The sequence below is a fragment of the Vulpes lagopus genome, chromosome 11 (assembly GCF_018345385.1).
Source record: "Vulpes lagopus strain Blue_001 chromosome 11, ASM1834538v1, whole genome shotgun sequence".
In the NCBI taxonomy this organism is placed as follows: Eukaryota; Metazoa; Chordata; class Mammalia; order Carnivora; family Canidae; genus Vulpes; species Vulpes lagopus.
The window spans coordinates 46905774-46926954 of NC_054834.1; the positions used below are offsets into that span (position 1 = coordinate 46905774).

General features: G+C 45.3%; 2 protein-coding genes across 10 annotated transcripts in view; one reads left to right on the forward strand and one right to left on the reverse strand.

Moving 5' to 3' along the window:
• SRGAP2 (SLIT-ROBO Rho GTPase activating protein 2) overlaps positions 1-7863 on the reverse strand; it is a 238265-nt gene extending 230402 nt beyond the window's left edge. For all 8 annotated transcript variants that reach the window (XM_041773849.1, XM_041773847.1, XM_041773848.1 and 5 more), the window contains exons 1-2: positions 7717-7863; positions 5346-5955 (exon numbers count right to left, since the gene is read on the reverse strand). In XM_041773849.1, the coding sequence (XP_041629783.1) occupies positions 5346-5412 (67 nt within the window). In that variant the 5' untranslated portion in view covers positions 5413-5955; positions 7717-7863. The remainder of the gene's footprint in view (positions 1-5345; positions 5956-7716) is intronic.
• A 1198-nt stretch (positions 7864-9061) lies between these two features.
• Positions 9062-20068, forward strand: FAM72A (family with sequence similarity 72 member A). 2 transcript variants are annotated; one of them, XM_041722511.1, is made up of 4 exons: positions 9062-9497; positions 11793-11870; positions 15239-15363; positions 18905-20068. In XM_041722511.1, exons 1-4 carry the CDS (start codon positions 9346-9348, stop codon positions 18997-18999), a joined length of 450 nt encoding a protein of 149 aa, XP_041578445.1. In that variant the 5' UTR covers positions 9062-9345; the 3' UTR covers positions 19000-20068. The 2 variants fall into 2 exon arrangements, with proteins under 2 accessions (XP_041578445.1, XP_041578446.1); XM_041722512.1 differs by lacking the exon at positions 15239-15363.
• The last annotated feature ends 1113 nt before the right edge of the window (positions 20069-21181 follow it).

The following is a 21181-nucleotide window of genomic DNA, read 5'->3' on the forward strand; positions in this document are numbered from 1 at the left end:
TCTCTCTGTGTCTCTCATGAATAAATAAACAAAATCTTAAAAAAAAAAAAAAAAAAAAAGAACAATGCAGATAGTAAATTTTAGGTTGTGTGTATTTTCCCACAAGTAAAGAGATGAAAGTTTCTACATAATATTGTAAAATCAGTAAAGGTGTTATTTTGTAATTCTTAAAAATGCTTTTAAGTGCTTTCATTGATATTTAAGTCAAATACCTTCCGAGGTACCCTTTCCAGATTCCCTAAAAGACCAATTCTGTAGCTTACACCAAGTTAAAACTGTTTACTTGAATTTTATTACCAGTAGAGATCTACATATTGACTTCTTTTCCCCTGCCATGTGACATAATACCTTCCGAACAAAGCCCTGGGAGGTCTAGGGTGTAAAGAAGGCACAATTCCCAGGACAAAAACTTCTCTTCTGGAAGAAGGACTCTACAGGTACCACTGGCAGCCCATGTTTATCTGGAGTGAACAATGGGAGCCTAGGAGTCAGAAGCTGGGCACCTGCTGATTTTAAAGGGTGTGGATCCTACAGATCAGGGCCAGGTCTGACTCTGTAAACTTGGCAGCAGAGAAATGACTGGGCCCTGCCCTGGCTTTCAATCTGTGCAGTGCATGAGGATGTGGCCATAACCACCAGATGGGCTTCTCCAAAGAGATTTCTGTTCCCATGCCCTAGGAGAATGTCTGAAATTTCAAAAGGGCTGCTCACAAACACACGTCTCAACACTGCGGCTTTGCCCAGCACACAACATCCCAGCTCCTTGCCCACTACCTTCCTCCGACTCTTACACACAGAGTGCTTCATTTTTCCCAGAGCTTCCTTTCCTTCCAGGAGTTCAGCTTACTGCAGAGCCCTATTTTCCCTGAGCAATGGAAGAGAAGCCTTCAATCATCTCGCAGGAAGATGATAGCATCTGCTTGGGGATTCCAAGGAGATGTTTTACTGAAGCTTTTCACAAACTGATTATATTTAAAGCTCCCTTGGGGGCTGGGGGCTGGGGGCTGGGAGGAAAGAAGCTTCAGAGAAGACCTTTGTTGGCATGAGTGAAGAACCGCTCAGACCTCCCAGGGGAACAACCTTGTTTAAATACCAGCAATCCACATTTCCAAGTGTGTGTGTGTGTGTGTGTGTGTGTGCGCGCGCGCGCGCGCGTGGAGTTTTAAATTTCGTCTCCAGCTCTGGAAGGGTCCTAAAAGGGTTAAACTGTTTCAGGCAAAGGCCTGAGGCTTTTCTACCAAAATGCTCCAGATGGAAATTAGAGAATTTCACTTCTCAGCTCTGTGGTGCACACATACTGCCCTTCTAAGACATTTAAAAAAAAAAAAAAAAAAAAAAAAAAGGACAAGACCCCCAATGTTCTCAAAAAAGAAAATTTGCTCCGCACACAGTGCCACTCTGTTTCAGAGGATTCCTCCTGGAATATTTGCATTAACTGTCAATCTCAAGCATTCTGGGGCACTAGAAAAACTCAAGGTATGGCGAGGGTAAAGGAAAGGGTTCCAGAAGAAGCCGAGGACAACACTAGCAGAGAGACTACGCAGTGATGTGAAGCCTCCCCAAGGCTCACCAGATCATCATCTCCACCGTGTCTTGCACTGTACCACCTCTTGCAGCTCCAACCTTGCAAGAAGCTAACAGGCTATAGGCCAGAAGGCCTCAGGTTATGACCAGGAGCCTGACCAGAGTTGTCAAGAATTTCCAGAGATTCATGGATATGAAAGCGTTTCATTAACTGGAAAGAGCCATGTAAAAAGCACTATGAATATTATTGCTTTTGAGTCAGACATTGAGAGGCATGAACTTTCAAAGGAATCTGAACACCCACAAACCAGAAACAATGATGGTTTTGAAGAAGGCGGCTACAGGCAGGCTGATGAAGGAGGCACGCCCCTCATAAATGTACCCTGGCCACGGCTGAGGCCTCGGGTTGGGGCTGCGGCCTCAGAAGCCCTCGGGGGCCCGTGCAAGCAGGTGGCTGACAGAGAAGCAAAAGCCACAGGGCAGACAAGATCCCGCAGAGCCCATTTCGAGTTCACTCGGTTCAAACCGTTCTGACAGAAAAAGGCATAAAGCCCAGGACTCTGGTCAGAAGAACAAGATAACGGCTGCCAACAACTAGACAGTTTATCTGTTCATTTTGCAGGAAGGGAAGCTGAGGGCTCTGGGGTTCAAGATACCTTTCACTGCTACTGGAGAAACCTAACCTAGAACTCAAGTTTCATACCCAGACTCGTCTCCCATCCCTGAACAGGGGTCACGCTGAGGGTGAACGGCCAGTTAGCCTTACGGTTAGCCTGATGTGGCAGGACGCAGGGCTCGCTAACAGAGTGGGTGGCGAGCACACATACCATGCCAAATGATTTCCACAGATCATCTCATTGACTTCTCACAGCTATCTTAAGATGCACAGTATTTTGCCTATTTTCCAGTTAGGAAGTTAAGGCTCAAACAAGTCACGGACCTTACCCCCGGTGCAAGATGAGCAAGTGACCCAACTGAGATTTGACACCTGGGTCAGCTCAAAAACTCAAAAAAAAACCTGTGTGCTCTTAGCCACCACACCAAAAGAGCAATTTTCTTTTTTATCTTGGCATCTGTAAGAGAAGACCAGCAGCAGTACCAGGCTCATGTAACACATTAAAACCTGAAATGCAGAATTCTGACTGAGGGCTTCTACCTGGTGGGGGAGCAGAGCCAACCTAGAACCCGGGTCCTTTGTCTCCAATCTCAATGCTCTTCAACGAAGAACCTGGGTTCTAGAACATATGTTCCTATGCTCCATAAGAGATGGGTCTTTGTCTTAGCCACTGCTAGACAACCCCTAGAACCCTAGAACACACAGAATTCACTAAATAAAGGGCTGGTGAATAAGGGAATAGAGTCAAGCTGCCAGGATTTGGCCGTGTGACCTTGGGAAGTCTTCTCACCCTCTCGAAGCCTGTGTCTTCATGCAGTGAATGTAGGGTAAAATAATATCTATCTTCTGGGTTGATGTCAGAATTAAACAAGACAACTCATATGAAGCACCTGAGACAGGTTGGAACATCATGAGCACTCAAAATGTAATCTGTTATTATTATTACCACTACTATTATTTGTTGATAGATTTGGGCTTCTTAAAGATTTCTTTTTTCCTACTCTGGTCAGATGATGTTTCATAGTAAATAAGAATAGGGCAAAACAGAGAATTTGAAGTCAGTAACCAGCTTCTACTTTCAGCTACCACCACCTAGCCGTGTGACCTTGGACAAGCCTCTTAATTTCTCTGTACTCCCCTCCACTATAAAATGAGGGACTAAATCATTTAAATCCATTTTTTATCAGGCACCTTCTCTAAGTAAGGCATCATGCTGGGTCACCTATAAAATTCTATGATCCTGAAGAGTGTCAGTGGAAACTATCAGAGCAAAGCAAAAACATTTTTCCTGCTTGCGGCAAGGTTGAGGAGAAACCCCAAATAGCCAACTGCATTACATCATCTCAATGAGCAATGTTTGTAAATACGCAAGTATTCAATTCTGAGACGCTCGTGAGAAATCTTTCACCAATAGGAATCAGCAGACAAGGTTCTATTAACACCCATCAGCCCTGAACCTTCCAAAAAATAAACATATAAAATCACTCTGCACCTTAGTCAAATGGTGTGCTGCTGGAGAGAAATCTGGGAAAGTCAAAGTTATTAACGTTCCCTACTGCAACAGTTAAGAATAGGATGTGTAAAAAAAATAGAATGACATATCTGGTTAAAATGGCAAGGGGGATTCCAGGAGCAGAATACAGTGCATCTGGACAGGACACAGAGGCCAGTGGCCTATTGTTTACAAAAACAGGTCCAGATTATGAACAGTGACAAGAGGCCAAGACCTCAATTATAACTCACAACCACACCTCTCCCAATCCCTGCTCAACTGAAGCTATCAATCAATCAACGCCCCCACCTCTGTAATAAACCCACCAATATTTGCAGCCAAGTGGATAGAAGGTCCCTCAGGGCACCTCCAGCATTGACCAAGCTGATGACATTAAAAAGATCCTACAGGCAAAACGGGGGCTTGAAACTACATTCCAACCTTCCAAGAGATAAGGCAGCTGCCCATTTCAAGCTCTACACTATCCCCACCCCAGGCAATCATTAGAAGGGAGACATGGCCCTTCCCAAGTCCTCTATGATAGAAAAGGTCTCCTTGCATTGGTGCAGGCAAAGAAGGAGGGGCCCCTCCCTCTGTACTCTGAAACAAAGGAAAACCCAGAGCTCCAACCATGTGGTGTAACGTTCAAGGCCACCCACCTCTCCCACTCCCAAGCTGAAGTCTCAATGGGCTAGAGCACATGGCTCTTCCCAGTGACTGGCCAGGAAGGGACAGTGCCTTGCACAAACACATCCTGGGGCTCTTTAACAGGCGGAAACCTGTCCTATGGGAATGGCTGGTTAAAAAAAAAGGTTGTCTGGGAAGGGGCCCTGATTCATGCAGCACCAAGTCAGGTAGTCAATTAAATGTGTAGACAGATCACTTGGTTTCTCCAGGTCCACATTTTGCTTTAGCCTTCACATTTTTGCAGAGGCAAGTGGGCCTTTAAAAGCATGCATTCTGGAGCAGAGAGTGACAACACAGAAGGGTTAAACAATTATGTCTTCCCATTCTCCAGAATCAGCACCACCCAGCAACCCTAACATCCCAACTCCATTCATGTTTAGGTGAGGGCGGGGACCGGGTGTGAAATGACCTTATTCTTTCTGTTCTCTGATCTCTGACTGAATACAGGGCAACCAGAGACCTGGCAGGTACAAGGTGCACCCAAGGTGGCTACAGACTTTCAGTGTCTGTATGCCATAGCAAATGTCTCTTTTTGATATAGTGCATCAGAAAAAAACCCCGCCTCTCCAGGGGCTCCCCAAATGGTATACTTTCTCAAGGTTGCCTTTCTCTACCTGGACTCCTCTTCAACCTCTGACATAAATTCCCAAACACCTGTCAGATTTCAGTTGTCCTTCAAGGAAACCTGACCCAGACACCCAGAGGCAAACTGCCACCTTTCTCTCCCCAAGAACATCCCGCCCCTCCCCCCACCCTATCTAGCTTGTGGGAGAGGGCTGCCAAAATCAGGGCCAGCCCTTACAAGAACCAACCTAAAGCCCACTCTAAAAATTCCTTTCCAGAGCCGGTGGCCCCTGGCACAGCCCATCCCTTGGAGGCTCAAACCCACCTATGAAACCACCCCTGGGCTCAGCCTGCCCCCACCTGCTCCACCCAGAGAAATGAACATCCTGCAAATCAGGGTGGAAATACATGCCTCAATGGTCCACAGAGCATATGCATCATGCTATTTTTCAAAGCCCTTACCTTTGACCTGAGTATCGTACTCTGCTATGATCTCCTTATCCTTTTTGAATTTGGCTGGAGACGTCATGTTTTCCTTCTTTCTTCCAAATGCAAATTATGAATTGATAGATCCACGGGAAAAATCCAACCACCGAAATCAATACCTCCAAGACCGCTTCTCCCAAGGGCAGAAGGGGCCCCCCGCGGTGGTCTCCAGCGCTCCGGGGAGCGCGGGCTGCGGGCTGGGCTGAAGGCTACGGCGGGCACATGCAGACGGTGGACGCTGGGGCCGGGCGCGGCGGCGGCTGGTTTCTGTGCTAGAGCCGGAGCCGCAGCCTCAGCATTAGCCGGGAGAACTGCAGCGCCCGGAGGCTGGCCCGGGGTCTGACATCAACGACAGAGGCAGGGAGTGGAAGTCCTTCCGCACAACATGGTGTGGGGGGTGCGGGGGTGTGGACGCGCCCAGCTGTGTCCCCGGGAGGGAGTGGGTGCGTAAAAGGGTGCCGGGGGAGGGCTGGGCGTGCTTCGCGGTTTTTTGTTGCACAGGCTCGAAGATGCTGCAAATCAAATCCCAAACGGGAGCCGCAGCAGCGCAGACTGGATCGGAAGTCGTTTGCTCCGGTTCACTTGCCTGTAAATGCAGGGAAAAGGGGAGGGGGCGATGAGCCCCAGCGCAGATCCTAAGCGCGGCGGGGGTGGGGTAGGGGACGTCGTTCCGAGCCGGGCCTTGGCCCATTCATCTCGGCCCTACACCGCCCGGCTCACAGAGCCCGGCGCGGCGAGGTGCGGAGGAAGGAAGCTCCCTCCGGATTTTGTTTTAGGGCTGGAAGAAAACACTTTGGAGCAGCCGCCTGCGCGGGCTTCGGGTGGGGACTGCGGCGGGAACGCGGGGCTCCGGGCGGGGGCTGCGGCACCTCGGCGGCCTCCGAGCCCCGCCAGCGCTGGGGAGCGGCCAGCCGAGGGGAGCACTCTCCGCAGTGGCTCCGACGCGGCCCCTGACCCCCGGCTGGGACAACTCCCAGGACATCAAAAGGGATCAAAGCCAGGGAGGGACAAGCCACCCGGGCACAACTTTTCTTCCCCTCCCGCCCCTCCTCCCAGTTGTTTTGTTTTTGGTTACTAGCTTCTCTTGGCAGCAAAATGTTTGGGGCGGGGGGAGGAGACCTTCAGGAAAAAGCCTGCTCGGCACGGGGCACATCCAGGAAAACAATGTGGTCGACAGAAGCAGGAAACGGGTTAGAGGCTAGGGTCGGAGTCGGGAAAACCCGGAGGCGGGGGACGGAAGGCAGCCACCGCCTCCCCCAAGCCAGGGACCAGACTGACTCTTAAATGCCACCCCCAATATTTTTTTGTCACTGTGCCCAGCCAACCCAAATACCGCACCCAGACCCAGGCTGGGGGGGGGGGGGGTTGGGAGGGTCGCAGTCCCGACTCCTCGCACCAGGAGGTGCCGGAGGAAATCCCGCCCCGGCCCAGGCCCGGGAGGCGGGAGGGAAGCAGCGGGAGCGCAGTCGGCCGTCACGCTCCCCACCGTGCCGCAGAGGCGACCCTCCCTCCTGGGTCGCCCCTTGCCCTCTCCTTGGCGGGGGGCGGGGGGCGGGGGGGCTCCCGCCGGTGTCTCCCACTTCCCGCGCGGGGAGGAGGAGGGAGCCCAGGCGGCGTGGTGGTTCAGGCAGGCAGGAAGCGGGGAGGGGGGTGTGAGGTGGGGTCCAGCGGCTGCACCGGAGCCGGGGATAACTGGAGCTTCAGCGCACGCCTGGGGGTGGAGAGACGGCAAAGGGAAGACGGCCTGGGCGGCCGGGGAGGGCGGGGAGCACAGGACAGGGGGCCACGGCGCTACAGCGCGCGGGAGAATGCGGGCAGCGCGGGGGCCCCGCGACGGGTCTGCGAGCGCGAGCGCGTGAAAGGGGCCGTTCCAGGCGGGCCGGGGCTGGGACGGGGCAAGAGAACCCCCAGCCTCCGGGGTCCTGGGCGCTAAGGCGGCTGCCTGCCAGGGCCTGGGGACAGGGGAAGCGGGCAGCCGATGGTTACGGGTGACGCCGGCGACGGCTGCCCAGCAGTGGCCGAGGCTGCCCGAGGCTGCCCGAGGCTGCCCGCGTGCGGAGGGCTTGGGGAGCGGGCCGGGTGCGGGCTGCGCGGCGGCACAGTCCCAGGGCAGAGCCCGGCTGTGTGGCGAAGGGCAGCGGGAGGTGCAGTCCCGACAAGTATTATGGGCTGTCCTGGAAGCTCCGGGGAGGGTCGGGGGGGGTCTGAGGGGTTCCGGGCGGCACCGCTGGGCGACGCCGCAAGCAGCATCCGCGCCCTCTCCTTCCCGCCCCTGCCGCGGTTTGTTCAGTCAGGGCTCCAGCCCGGCGGCCGGGAGGAGGCGAGGGGAGAGGGAAGGAGCCTTTACCTGGCTCTGACGCGACGGGTCTCGGGCCCCCGGCTCCGCTTCCCACTCAGAGATCTCCTCCCCTCTTCCCCGCCACCCGCTTCTACGCAGATCGGTCCCCTCGTCCCCTGAGGAGCCTCCGCCAACTCCGCAGGACCCCGCCGGGAAGCGGAGCCCGCCCCCTTACCAATCAACGCCCACTTTCTATCGACCGATGGGGCCGGGAGCCAATAGGAATAGCTGATCCCGCGAGGACGGGAATGGGGAGGAGGAGCTGGCGAAACCTGGAGGTGGGACTAGCCCCACGGAGGCGTGGTCGCAGAGTAAGCTCCTCCCAGAGCTGCCGAGCCCCGAGGTAGAATTAATGGGCGGGATTAAAATGGAACCCACAGCCAAGCACACACTCTTGAGAGAAAGCGCGACCAATTGGACCGGGGCAGGGAGGAGGGGCGTTGCGGAGAATTTCAGCTAATGGAGAGTAGAGGCCGGCGGGCCCTGTGGGAAGTCTCCCAATAAGAGGCGCGAAGGGCGTGCCTTGCCGCTTCCACGGGGGCGGGAGGAGGGCGAGCCCAGCCCGCGGCCGCCCAATGAGCGCAGAGGCGGAGCCAAGCTCGGCCAACCAGAAACCGCGCTGGGCTCGGCACCGTCACTGAGGCGGGGCATACGGTCTCCGAGCCACTAAGATCTCTGCAGCCCGAGCCTCCCGAGCCTGCCAATGCGGGACGCGGGCGAGCCCCAGTTCTCCCAATCGGTGCGCGGCGCCGGCAATTCAAACTGACAGCCGGTTGGGAAGGCTGAGAGGGAGCGGAAGAGCGAGCGAAAAAACGACGCGCTCGGTGACAGAGACCCCGGCGCCGACTGAGCCCCACAGGCGACCTCTGGCGCGTCCCGCCAGCACCACCGCGCGCTCCGAGCGGCCGCTCCGACGGAGACCCAAGGGGCCGGCGGGGCCACGAGGGAGAGCCCGAGGGACGGCGCGAGAGCCCGCCGGCACGCCGAGGGCTGGGGCGGGGGCTGCCGGGAGGGGAGGAGGCGGGGTCCCGGAGCCCGAGCGGGCAGGGCGGCGGAGGGTCCCGGGAGGACGGAGGCGAGACGGGCTGCTCCTGGGCGGGGACGAACCGAAGCCGAGGGGATTCCTGGATCCCGGGAAGCGGAGGAAGACGTCCAGAGAGGCGGCGTGGGGAGGGACGCTTGGCCGGCGGTCGCGGGCGCGGAATTAGAGCGCTCCGGGGAGGGGCCTGCGGGGGGGGGCGCCCCGCGAAGACCCGGCGGGAGGAGAGCTTAGCGAGTCGCCGGAGGGGCGGGGGCCGAAGAGTCGAGCCGCCGCTGGACGCCGGCTGGGGGAGCCTACGCGGAGCAGCCCCCCAGGCCCCTTGCAGCTAGCCCGCCGCCTCCCCTCCCCACACCCCACTCCCTTCCCGAAAGTTAAAAGGAAAGCCACATTTGCTGCTTCGCCCTGTTCCTCCTCAATAAATATTACTTTCACCGCCCCAAGGGAAAACAGAAAAGGACTGGTTTCCTTCCCAGCCCCGGACCTCGCGATTTGATTTTTGAACCTGGAGGGGCGGGGGGCGTGGGGACCACACTAGGAAAGGTGCTGCTCTCGTCTCCTTGTTTCGCCATCCCGCGCCGCATCCTTGCCGGGACGCCATGTCTACCAGCACTTGTAGTTTCAAGGACCGGTGCGTGTCCATCCTGTGTTGCAAATTCTGTAAACAAGTGCTCAGCTCTAGGGGCATGAAGGCGGTGTTGCTGGCTGATACCGAAATAGACCTTTTCTCTACAGACATCCCTCCTACCAAGTAAGTCTTCTAGTGGCGGGCAACGGTAGCCTCTAACTAAATGGGAAAAGTGTATGGTTTGAACCTCTGGGAAGTCAACAAGGAGGTTATCATTTTGGTGTTCCAGCCACTCCCAACAGTCTGATGATGCCCCTGGAGTATAACTAAGTGGGCAGACTGTCTGGACAAAGTCTGTGGTTTAGCCAGAGTGGTCAGTCCTGATGTAATGCTTCTAGTTCAATTATAGTCATGTGGCCACATCCCTTAAGTTGACTCCCTGGCGCTGTGCCCTGCCCAACCATCCTGATCTCACTGGATCGAGTCCATGACCTGGACTCTAGACTCTAGGTAAAGTCCAGCAAGATTCTCTGTACTGTCAAAGAGAACAGGCCACTGAGTGTTTCGTTTTTATCCATAAAGTTTTAGACCAAAAGAATATTCATAATTTTCTGCCATTATTTGCTCTTGGCAGGCCGAATCAGATCCTTTGCCCTTGTAAGTCGGTGTTCTTCTCTCAAATCTCTCTCAATGAGTGAGAAGTAGATCTGTATGCGATGAAATAGAGACTTCGCCCTGAAACAGTCCTTGTCCGATGATTCAAATACTATGCACTTGTTTGCATTATTAAATCCTCTTAAATTCTGTTTTCAGACACTACGCACTTTCGTAAGTAGAGTGCTTGAGATTTTGCTACCTATTTGGGAAAATAGCCATTTTATTTGACTCAAATAGACCTTTGTCTAGCTCTAAAAGGTACTTTCTCTTTCCATAGTCAGCATATATATGTATACCCTTACATAATTTTCAAGACTTAGGTCTCAACTGAAACTTTATCATTAAAGTGAAAGAGTAACTATCCAAAATATGGGTGAACAGCTATTCTTTGGACACAGAGTCAGAGGAAGGCAGGCTAATAATCATATTTTAAAATGAACTTTGTGATGATAGAAACTTGGACATTTTTTAAAAAATCTACTTCAAGCTGTGAACTCTCCCTTTCTTGAAATCTTTTCTGAAGTGGTTTAAGTGTAGCCATGCCTAATGACAAAGCCAACAGCTCTCACTTACGCAAAGATATTTGGGTTGATGTTTTGAATACCACTGTGTGTGTGAGTGTGTGTGTGTTGCAAAAAAGGAGAAGCACTAGACAATAAATCTAGAACCTACTATTGCACAGGTTCTATGATTTATCGTCTAGTGCTGTTTCTTTTTAGTAGCACAGGCAGAGACACGCACACACAAATCTGAAATATTAAGCCATTCATCTTGCAATTGATGTAGTAAACGATAAGATAAGGGCTCAGATACATGAATTGTTAGAGGTTAGACCAGAGTCTAGAATAGAACCAGTTTTTTTCCTACTGCCTAGTCTTCCTTGAAGGGGTTATGATGTGTACGAATTAATGAACACATAAAAGATTTTTTTAAGTGGAAATTTGTCCTTTATGGTAAAATCACAACTATTAACTGTGATACAAATATACACAATATATTATTCTTCTACTTTGGAGTCTTTTTCAGCTCTTTGGGTCTACGAAATTCATGCTAAATCACAACCAAAAGTACACTTAAAAAATTGGAATCCTTGTGCACTATTGGTAGGAATGTAAAATGGTGCTGCTGCTATGGAAAATAGCATGGAAGTTCCTAAAGAAATTGAAAATAGAATTACCATATGATCCAGGAATCCCACTTCTGGGTGTGTGTATATCTGTGTATGTGTGTACATCTGAGTATGTGTTTATATTTGGATATATATCCAAAAGAATTAAATGCAGAATTTAAAAGATATATTTGCATACATGTTCTTAGCAGTATTATTCACAATAACCAGGAGATGGAAACAACACAAATGTTAAATGTTCAGATGAAAATGAATAAATTAAATGTGGTCTATACATATAATAAATATTATTCAGCCTTAAAAAGGAAGGCTATCCTGCCACATGCTATGACATGGATGGACCTTGAGAACATTATGCTAAATCAAATAAGCCAGTTGCAAAAAGACAAATACTATGTGCTTTCACTTATATGTGCTATATAAAATAGTCAAATTCATAGAAACAGAAAGTAGATGGTGGTTGCTGAGGGCTGAGGGAAATGGGGAGTTGTTTAATGGGTAGAGTCTGAGTTTTGCAAGATAAAAATGGTGTGGAGATTCAGTGCACAACAATGTGAGTATACAGCCATGTGAATACTTCTGAACCATATACTTAAAAATGGTTAAGTTAGTAAAGTTTACATGATAGGAGATTTTTACAACAATTTTTTTTAAAAGTGCCTTTAACTGTGTTTGCACATTTCCCTTTCCAGCGCAGTGGACTTCATTGGAAGATGTTATTTCACTGAAATCTGCAAATGTAAACTGAAGGACATCGCATGTTTAAAATGGTAATTTTTGGCAAGATTCTAGATGTAGCCCCACGTTTGGAAGACGGATGTTAACACCACAGCACAGAGAAAGGTTCAGTGGGCTGCATCGAGCACTGGTTATAACCCATGCAATGAGCCATTGAAAAGCCATTTGTTATTTAGAGTGATTTTTTAAAAGGGTCTCATGGCACATTTGTATATCATTTTACAATTTCTCAAAGTGCATCGACAAATATCTGCTTTCATTTTCAGAAAAAGGCAAATGTAGTTTAGGAAGAAAAAAGACATAGAGTTGCAATTATCAAAAAAATCAGATTTGAGCCCTGGCCCTACTCTTACTCTCAGTGTAATCTTGAGTAAACCCCTTAAACCTCTAAACCCTGAACCTCTGTCTCCTTGTTTAATTTATATCTTAAGAAGACAGAAACTATCTTCCAGCTTAAGAAGATAGAAATTTAAATATCTTTTGTATTTACCTTATAGACTGTTATTATGAATGTTAAAAGTCTTAAATAGACTATAAATAATAACAGATGAAAACTATTACTATTATCTTTTGAGAGTCCCATTTTAGAGAAAAGAAAGCTGAGGGTTTTTTTACATTTAAATGGGATTTGGGTTATAAATTACAATCCTAATAATTCAAATTCTTATGTGCTGATGACAACTTAAATTCATTCTTTTATTTATTTATTGAATAAATTCATTTATTCAAACTATATAATAAAGTCTAGACTATGTGCTAGTTATTGATATGGGGCCTAGAAACATTGCAATAAATAAGACAAAGTCACTGGCTTTTAGACATTATATTCTAGTGGGAAGGCAGTCAGTAAGATTTAAATAAATAAAATATTGAATAGAGTTGAGGGGCGCCAGCTGGCCCAGTCAGTGGAGCATGCAACCCTAGATCTCAGGGTCATGAGTTCAAGCCCCATGCTGGGTGTGTGGAGCCTATGTTAAAGAAAAGAAAAGAAGGGGGATCCCTGGGTGGCGCAGCGGTTTAGCGCCTGCCTTTGGCCCAGGGCGCGATCCTGGAGATCCGGGATCAAGTCCCGTGTCAGGCTCCCGGTGCATGGAGCCTGCTTCTCCCTCTGCCTGTGTCTCTGCCTCTCTCTCTCTCTGTGACTATCATAAATAAATAAAAATTAAAAGAAGAAAGAAAAGAAAGTTAGTTAGTTTGGGGTTCCTGGCTGGCTCACTTAGTAGAGTATTTGACTCTTGATTCTCAGGGTTATGAGTTCAAGCCCTGCATGGGGCATGGAGCCTACTTTAACCCAAAAAAAGATATCGAATAGGATGGAAAATGTTCCAAAGGAAATAATAATAATAAATGATAGAGAATAATAGAAGTTGGGAGAGCAAGTAAGAGCTCTTTGAGACAGCATGATCAGGGAAGCCTTCTCATGAAAAGGTAACATTGGGGATGAATCCATAAGGATGAGAAGGACCTCAAGGAAAGACATTCTAGGTAGATGGGACAGCAAGTGCAGAGAACCCAGGACAAGAAGAAGCTTATGTTCAAGGAATAAGAAGATGATGGCCAGCATGGCTGAGACATTGTGAACATCCAGGGTGAGTTATATGAGTAGATTAAAGATGTAGTTAGAATCCAGGTAATCTAGAGCAGCACTGTCCAATAAAAATCTATAAGCCACATCTGTAATTTAAAGTCTTCTTTTAAAAATAGTAAATAAATAAAATCTTCTAATAACCACATTTTTATTTATTTATTTATTTTTTTTAAATTTTTTAAATTTTTTTTTTTTTTTTATTTACTTATGATAGTCACAGAGAGAGATAGAGAGAGGCAGAGACATAGGCAGAGGGAGATGCAGGCTCCATGCCCCGGGAGCCCGATGTGGGATTCGATCCCGGGTCTCCAGGATCGCGCCCTGGGCCAAAGGCAGGCGCCAAACCGCTGCGCCACCCAGGGATCCCATAACCACATTTTTAAAAGTAAAAAAGAAACAAGTGAAATTAATTTAAATTGTAAACTTTATTTCTCAGTATAACCAAAATATTTTTCAACATGTAAACGACATAAATTATTAACGCAATATTTTACTATTTTTATTGTAAGTCTTTGAAATGTTTTAAATTTATACATAACTTTAGTTTAGTCTAGCTAAACTTCAAGTACTCAATAGCCACATTTGGAATAGCACAGATCTGGACCTTGGTGTGAAGGGGTTTTTTTGTTTTGATTTTTGGCCAGTGGGAAGCCACCGAGGGCTTTTTAACAAGGGTGCAAAATGATCTGATGTATCCCTACTAGAATGTTAGCTCCATGAGAACAAGGACTTTGTCTACTGCTATATTCCCAGCATCTCGAACAGTACCTGGCACATAGTAGATGCTCAATAAACATGAGTTAAATGAGTGAATGAATATGGATGATGATTAAAGGCATAGAATCTACTTTTGCAATATAGTCTTACAAATAACTGTCAGTCCTGGTCCAAGAACAACTTGCTTTCATTTGTTTGCCTTTCAAGCAGATTATGGTTTGAAGACATATTTTAGGTAGGCTGGTACCTTTTATAGTATCTTTGATAGGGCCTTACAAAAATGGCTGACTCCCACATCTCACAGGGTGGGAACAAGCTATAAATAAGAATTTTTACAACCCAAGGTATAAGTAGTTCATGTTGTCATTTTTTTTAAAGCACTAGCTAAAACATGCCCTGCATATTCACTCTATATAATAGTGACCACATAGGAAAAAAAAAAAATCTGTGGAAAAGTGAGGTACTTATGATCAGATGGATAATCCTGAAGACAGTAAAAACTTTTGCAACTCTCTAGAAGCTAAGGATTTGCTTTATTTCTGAATTCCTTCAAAAACACTAAAACTAAAATTAGAGCAGCCAGCTTGTGTTTGGTTTACAGGGGCTCATGCTGTCTTCCTACTCCTCCATCTGTTGAAACAATTTTAGGTGCTGGCATAGAACTAGAACATAGAAGAACCTGACCTGCCACAGTCCTGGGGGATAGCAAAAACCCTTTTGACCCAGAGATCTGAGTTTATTTCATGTATTTTTTGTGTATGGCACATCTACTTTGGGTGATTTACAGAACACACCACAACCCTAGAGCATGGCATCCAGAAGCTAGCTGAAGGAGAACACATAAACTAATACTAGCGAAGAAATGGAGAATGTGTTAGTACTGTTTCACTTCACTGAAAGGCCATTTTCCCATTTGGCAGTAGCACTGTCAAATTTAACATTACCAGAGTAACTCCTATCCCAAAGGTCCTAGCAATGGAGGTTGTTAGGAGGAAATGAGGTCTTCATATGGTCTATGTATTTACTTTAGCACATAAAAATGCATATATGGCCAGTTATTAGGTGGTATCTAACTATATTTGCTTTCTGTCTCAGTGGGAACATTGTAGGTTATCATGTGATTGTTCCATGTTGTTCCTGCCTTCTTTCCTGCAACAATGGGCACTTCTGGATGTTTCACAGCCAAGCAGTTTATGATATCAACAGACTAGACTCTACTGGTAAGAAACAATTGACTCAGATATTCCCCTAACACTTATATGTCTATCAATATCTGAGTGAAACTCCCAATTGATCGTTTTAGGACTCCCTCTGAAACCCTCTTACATGGGTTGAAAGAGTGAAACTTGAGTGCTTTCAGTTTCAGTGCTTTCTGAAACATTCAGTTAGGGAAACTACTAGCCAAGATTCGTCACCATGTCTGCTGTCATTATTGTGTATAAGAGCCTCAAATGTGGCTCTTCTTGGTCTTTTTAAGACAAGATCGGGTGCATTCACAGTGGTATGGCCATAGGCTCTTCTTGATCTTCCTAAATTAATATGTTAGTTGCTCTAAATTGTTGCCTTGGTGTACCTTATAGCTCCAGAGAATTTTGGAAGATTTTAGATTTACTGGTCAATTGTGCGTGTGTGTGTGTGTGTGTGTGTGTGTGTGTGTGTGTGTGAAAGCACGGAGAGGAGGCTGGGGCAGTGGCGAGCTGGGAGGGAGGATGACTAGGTAACCTTTGTATTTGGTGATGTTGCTCCAGGATAAAAACAGACACTTGGACATCTATGTTAATAAACCATGATGGAATTTTATTCAAGGGAAATATTTAAAGCCAGTATGTTATACTAATTACTACTTAATATACAATCAATTCTTAAAGGATATTTACATAATACATTTTATATTGTCTGGAATGATGTTGTTTTGTTGTAGGACACCTGTTTTCTCTGTCTATCCATTTTACACAACAGATCAAGCTGACTTTTAGTGGGATTTTTAGTGGAAACTAAAGTTGACAGAACAAATTTAAAGAACTCAACAATCCAGGTTGGCACTCACACTCTCAGGTTTTTAAATGTACTTCAGAACTTAAAATATATTCCTTTTCTCAAGGATGATTTGCCTTCACAGACTAATGATCATGAATTGTAAGCTAGGTCCTCAGGATCTCAAATCTGCCAGTTACGCTTGGGTTTTTATAGACTCTGATTTTTTTTAATCACCTGGTGTTCAATTGTAGCTCTCAGCCCATCATTTGTGGGTCTTAATTTCAGACTCTGGGATGTAAAGAGGGCCATTTTTGAGGAAGGGCTTATCTGAACTCCCCTGAGATACAGGCTCCTAGCTTAGGGCTCTAGTTTTATATTTATGTTGATCATGGGACACATTAAAGGACGTTTCTGCTTTGATACTATTTTTCTTGCATCATAGAATTCAAAACACAGGGTGGGGATTTTTCCATTTTGATTTACTTTTTAATATTGGTCAATTTTTCAAAGATAAAAGCCCCGCATTCTTCCATTCGCATTGAATCTAATCCATGAGAAACAGATGTATCACAGGATTTCCTTCCTCCCTTCTTAACAGAGAAAGGAAGGTGCTCCTTCTGTCAGATCCAATCTCTTAGTTTATTTTTTTTCCTTTGAACCGATTGTGCCGAGCTACTTGTGTCTCTAAGTATTCACTCCAAGAATATCAAACTTCTCCTTTGTAACCCCAATACTGTGATTTAAAGCAAGACTTTCTAGATGCTTGCTATAAAACAGGTTTTCTCATGATGCTAGGACTGTCCTTGAATCACCTGAGTCAGCAGCATCAAAGGAATATATACACAAGCTTTATGAAATTCTAGAATGTTTAGACTGAAAAGGCCCCAAGTCTCTGTTCTAAGCTAGGCTTCACATGTCGACCCGATTTCCTGAAACTTCCTGAGGAGCTTGAGGAACCTTCAAATTCCCTGGAATTGGCAAATGCCCTCAAAGGCAAATTGACTTCAGCTCTCATTCACCCTTTATGGTTTCTAATTATCCCTTAGATTTTGGCCTAGTAATTCTTGTTAGCTCCTCAGTGCCATATTACCAGAAGCAGAATACTGTTCAGTCTGGGGCGGGGGGGGGGGGGGGGATATTTTTTATTATAAACAATGCAAACACACAAAAAATTACAGAAAGTAATATGATAGACATCTATATAGCCCCCCACCCCCTGCATGAAATAGATGCTAACTTCTTACCGGATTAGATTCTAGTATCTCAACCAAGAGAGACAGTTGATTATTTACATGGTTCCAGCAATGCAACAATGCACCTCCTTGGACATGTCTCCTTGAATACTTGCGGAAGATAAGGCAGTTAGAGGAAGTGATGAATGATGAACTCTATTTGCTATATATGTATGTATTTGCTATTTATATATTTAATTCACACAACAGAATACAGAAATTAAGAGAAATGAGCTAAAGCTATATATATATGGATACAGGTAAATCTCAAAAGCATAATGTTGAATGAAAAAAGCCAATTAGAAAAGATACATATAATGCCATACTATAAAAATTTAAATACACACACAAAATAATATATAGTCTGCAGTTGCATACATTTGTAGTAAAGGTAGTAACAACATCCATAGGGTATTGGTAGTAGTGGAAACTAGATTCAAGCCAAATCGCCAAACCCTGGTTATTCCACTTCACTACGTGGCCACTATCTCAGTGTGTATGGAGTGAGTATCCAGGTTACCGAGTCCTTGTATCCACACTGACAACTGGAGAGCATGAGATTTGCTTTCCTTGTTGGATACCATCAGCTCTCCTAATATTTTTTTCCCCAATTTAGTACTTCCAAGTTATGTAATATAGTACATGCCCAGAATAAACTATCTCATTATCTTCTATTGTGTGTGATATTTTACTATATGCCTATGCTAGATTCTTCAGTATGAAGTCTGACTGTCCATCCACTATGAGGCTCTACATTGTTGTTTTGTTTATTGTATTGGCAGTTATAGCCTAAATCCTAAATGAAAGGATTGCAGTTCATATTAGAACTGATTTCAAAACCTTGCTTTTTTTATTTTTTTATTTTATTTTTATTTTTTTTTTTAAAAACCTTGCTTTTTTTAAATTACAAAAAAGCCATCAGCTACTTCCATGCTTGTTGAGGAGATGAGGAGACTTATTTAAGCCTTTTCCCTGTGCCCTCCAAAGAGACACTTAATCTAAAATAATCTTGTGAGGGGGACCTGGGTGGCTCAGTGATTGAGCATCTGCCTTTGGCTCAAGTTGTGATCCCGGGGTATTGAGGTCAAGTCCCACATCAGGCTCCTTGTGGGGGAGCATACTTCTCCCTCTGCCTATGTCTCTGCCTCTTTCTCTGTGTCTCTCACGAGTAAATAAATAAAACCTTAAAAATAAAATAATCTTGTGAGATTGCCATCCTTAAAGATCAATAAAATAGATTTGAAAATTATCAGTGTAGAGTGACTATGGCATAATATAGTTGGGGGCAGGGTTTGAGGATATGGCCTCTTGGCCTCAGATTTTAGAATTCAAAGCCTTGCTTAAACGGATATGGCCTCAGATTTTAGAATTCAAAGCCTTGCTTAAACGGGCTTTAAAAATGTTTATGTCCCAAATGAATATATATATAAGATCATTTTTACCCACGGTACCCTCTCTAATACCTTTTCTCTTTACTGTTAACACTATGGTTTCATATAGCATGTTCTGAGTTGTAATAGTACTGAGTAATTATATGATCTCTTCTCTTCAGGGGTGAACTTCCTACTTTGGGGCAACCTGCCAGAGATAGAGGAGAGCACAGATGAAGACACATTAGATATCTCAGCAGAGGAATGTATTCGATGATTGGGATTATAATATGTATGATATTCAGACTCTTTCCTATTTAAAATACACAGTAATGGATCAACTGTAAAAGTATTAGTAAGGATTTACTACCAATTTCTCTTTTGGGGAGGGCAAATGGGACATTTATTGATTTATTTATTTGCTATCTCAGATTTGTTACATGAATTTAATTTGAGCCATTTTTAGTTCTTTCCTTCTACTGATTCCTCTTCCTCTCTTCACCCCTCCACGTGGTAAAGGTGTATTCTAGAATTCAGATTGGAGAAGATCATTTCGTGTGTCACTCAACTACCTCACAATCTTGGGGGGGGGGGGCGGTTTCTTACAACTAGATACAGGATACCATTGATTTTACATTCTTGAATAAGAGGCATTAGTACATATATATGTGTGTATGTCAACCAAGCATATATTCATGCATATAACCATGCATACATATGACAAGCTCAACTGGGGATTAAAGTTTAACAGGAAATTTTTTTAACCAAGCTGTTGAGTTTCCATAGGTACTGGTTATCCTGCATTATGTTGGTGAAAACTCCTTAAAATGGAGCAAGACTTTGTGAATCAGCAAATGGAATAAGTTGAAAGTTTAAAATGTTTGGAGAAATTCTCCTAATTCCTTGGCACAATGTTAGGTAAATGAATTTGTCACAAAATTATCAATATATACTGTTTGCCAACATTATTTATTTACATTTTTCTAAAGTCCTCTGGTTATTATGTCATAAAAGCAGATCCAACTTGAAGTTATTCTATTCCTTAGGACTTTCTCTGTAAATAGCAAATTAAATGAGTAGTCTCAGTTCCAACCCTTGAATAGGAAAAAACTAAAGAAGTGTTTTGCTTAAGCCATTGTACACTATAAAGAGAGTTTTGTTTTTGTTTTAAGCTGCATTCAGAGCCACACAGGAATAGGAAATGTGACAGTGCTGGATTGTGGTTTTAGGTATAGCTAAAATCAGTATATTGCCTTTGTAATACCTTGGCCATAGGCATTTTGTTGATAGTGATACCAAAACAGACTTGAGTTATGGTTTTGTAAATAAAGTTCTATTGTAAAAATTACCAGCCTTCCTTTGATTTTTTTATCATACCCATTTTTCTTACCCCAAAATGTGAAAGTCACACAAGAGCTGACATTTATTGAGCGCTTACCATGTACCAGACACTGTTCTAAACTCTTTACAGATTTCATTCACTTATTCCACATGACACACCCACGAGGTAGATATTATTCCATTTTCTCAGATGACACAGGTGAGGCATAGAGAGGTTAAAGCAGCTTCTCCAAGGTCAGATAACCGGTCAGAGGTATGGCCAGATTCTGACTCAGACAGACTGACTCCAGAGCTCCTGCTCTTGTTTGTTATGCTGTCTTCAGATGCACTTGTAGGCATGAATCAGCTACAATTTTATTTAGCCAGGATCCATGCTAGGGAACACGTACCTTGTTATGTATCCTAAAAGGAGGCCTCTGAGGCTGATTTCAAGGTTGAACACTCATACTGGATCATAAGATAGAAGCAACTTGTGGCATCAACAGAATCCTTTGCTATAAACCAAGATCCAACTTCAGGAAATGCTATTACTAGTACCCGGAAAACTTTCCAAAAGTCTTTCACATGGACTGATGATCAGTGCTGTGATGCTATAGACAAATGTGGACCAAGTGTGTAACAATTTGGTTTGGGATTTGGGGTTTGTTTGGGTTTTTTCCCTTTAACCTCTCTTAAAGACTTTTTGGAACAAGGTGGCATGATGAATAGAGCTTAAAAAAATAATTTGATACTACATTATATACATCTTCAGTTCACTTGTTCAATTAATTAGAGAAGAAAAGTTTGATACTAGAGGAGAAAAAGTGGCAAGTTTAAAATTGAGCAGAGTTCATCTGGTTTTCCTTGTGCTCATGCCTTCAAAGACTGGTTGAGGGGCTCTTTGAAGAGCAAAAGCAAGACAGGGGTGCAGTGATTAAAGCAACCCCCAAAGGTGATCCCATTCCAGCTGGAGAATATTTCAAATTATTCAACCACCTTTTAGCTAATGGGGTTATGGGAAGGTCAGTTCAAAGCTACAAATGTATTAATAATGTTTTATCTAAAGAAATATATTCGTGACATTGGTGGGTTTTTTTTTTTTTTTGACACTTTCTTAATAAAAGCAAATGACACACACC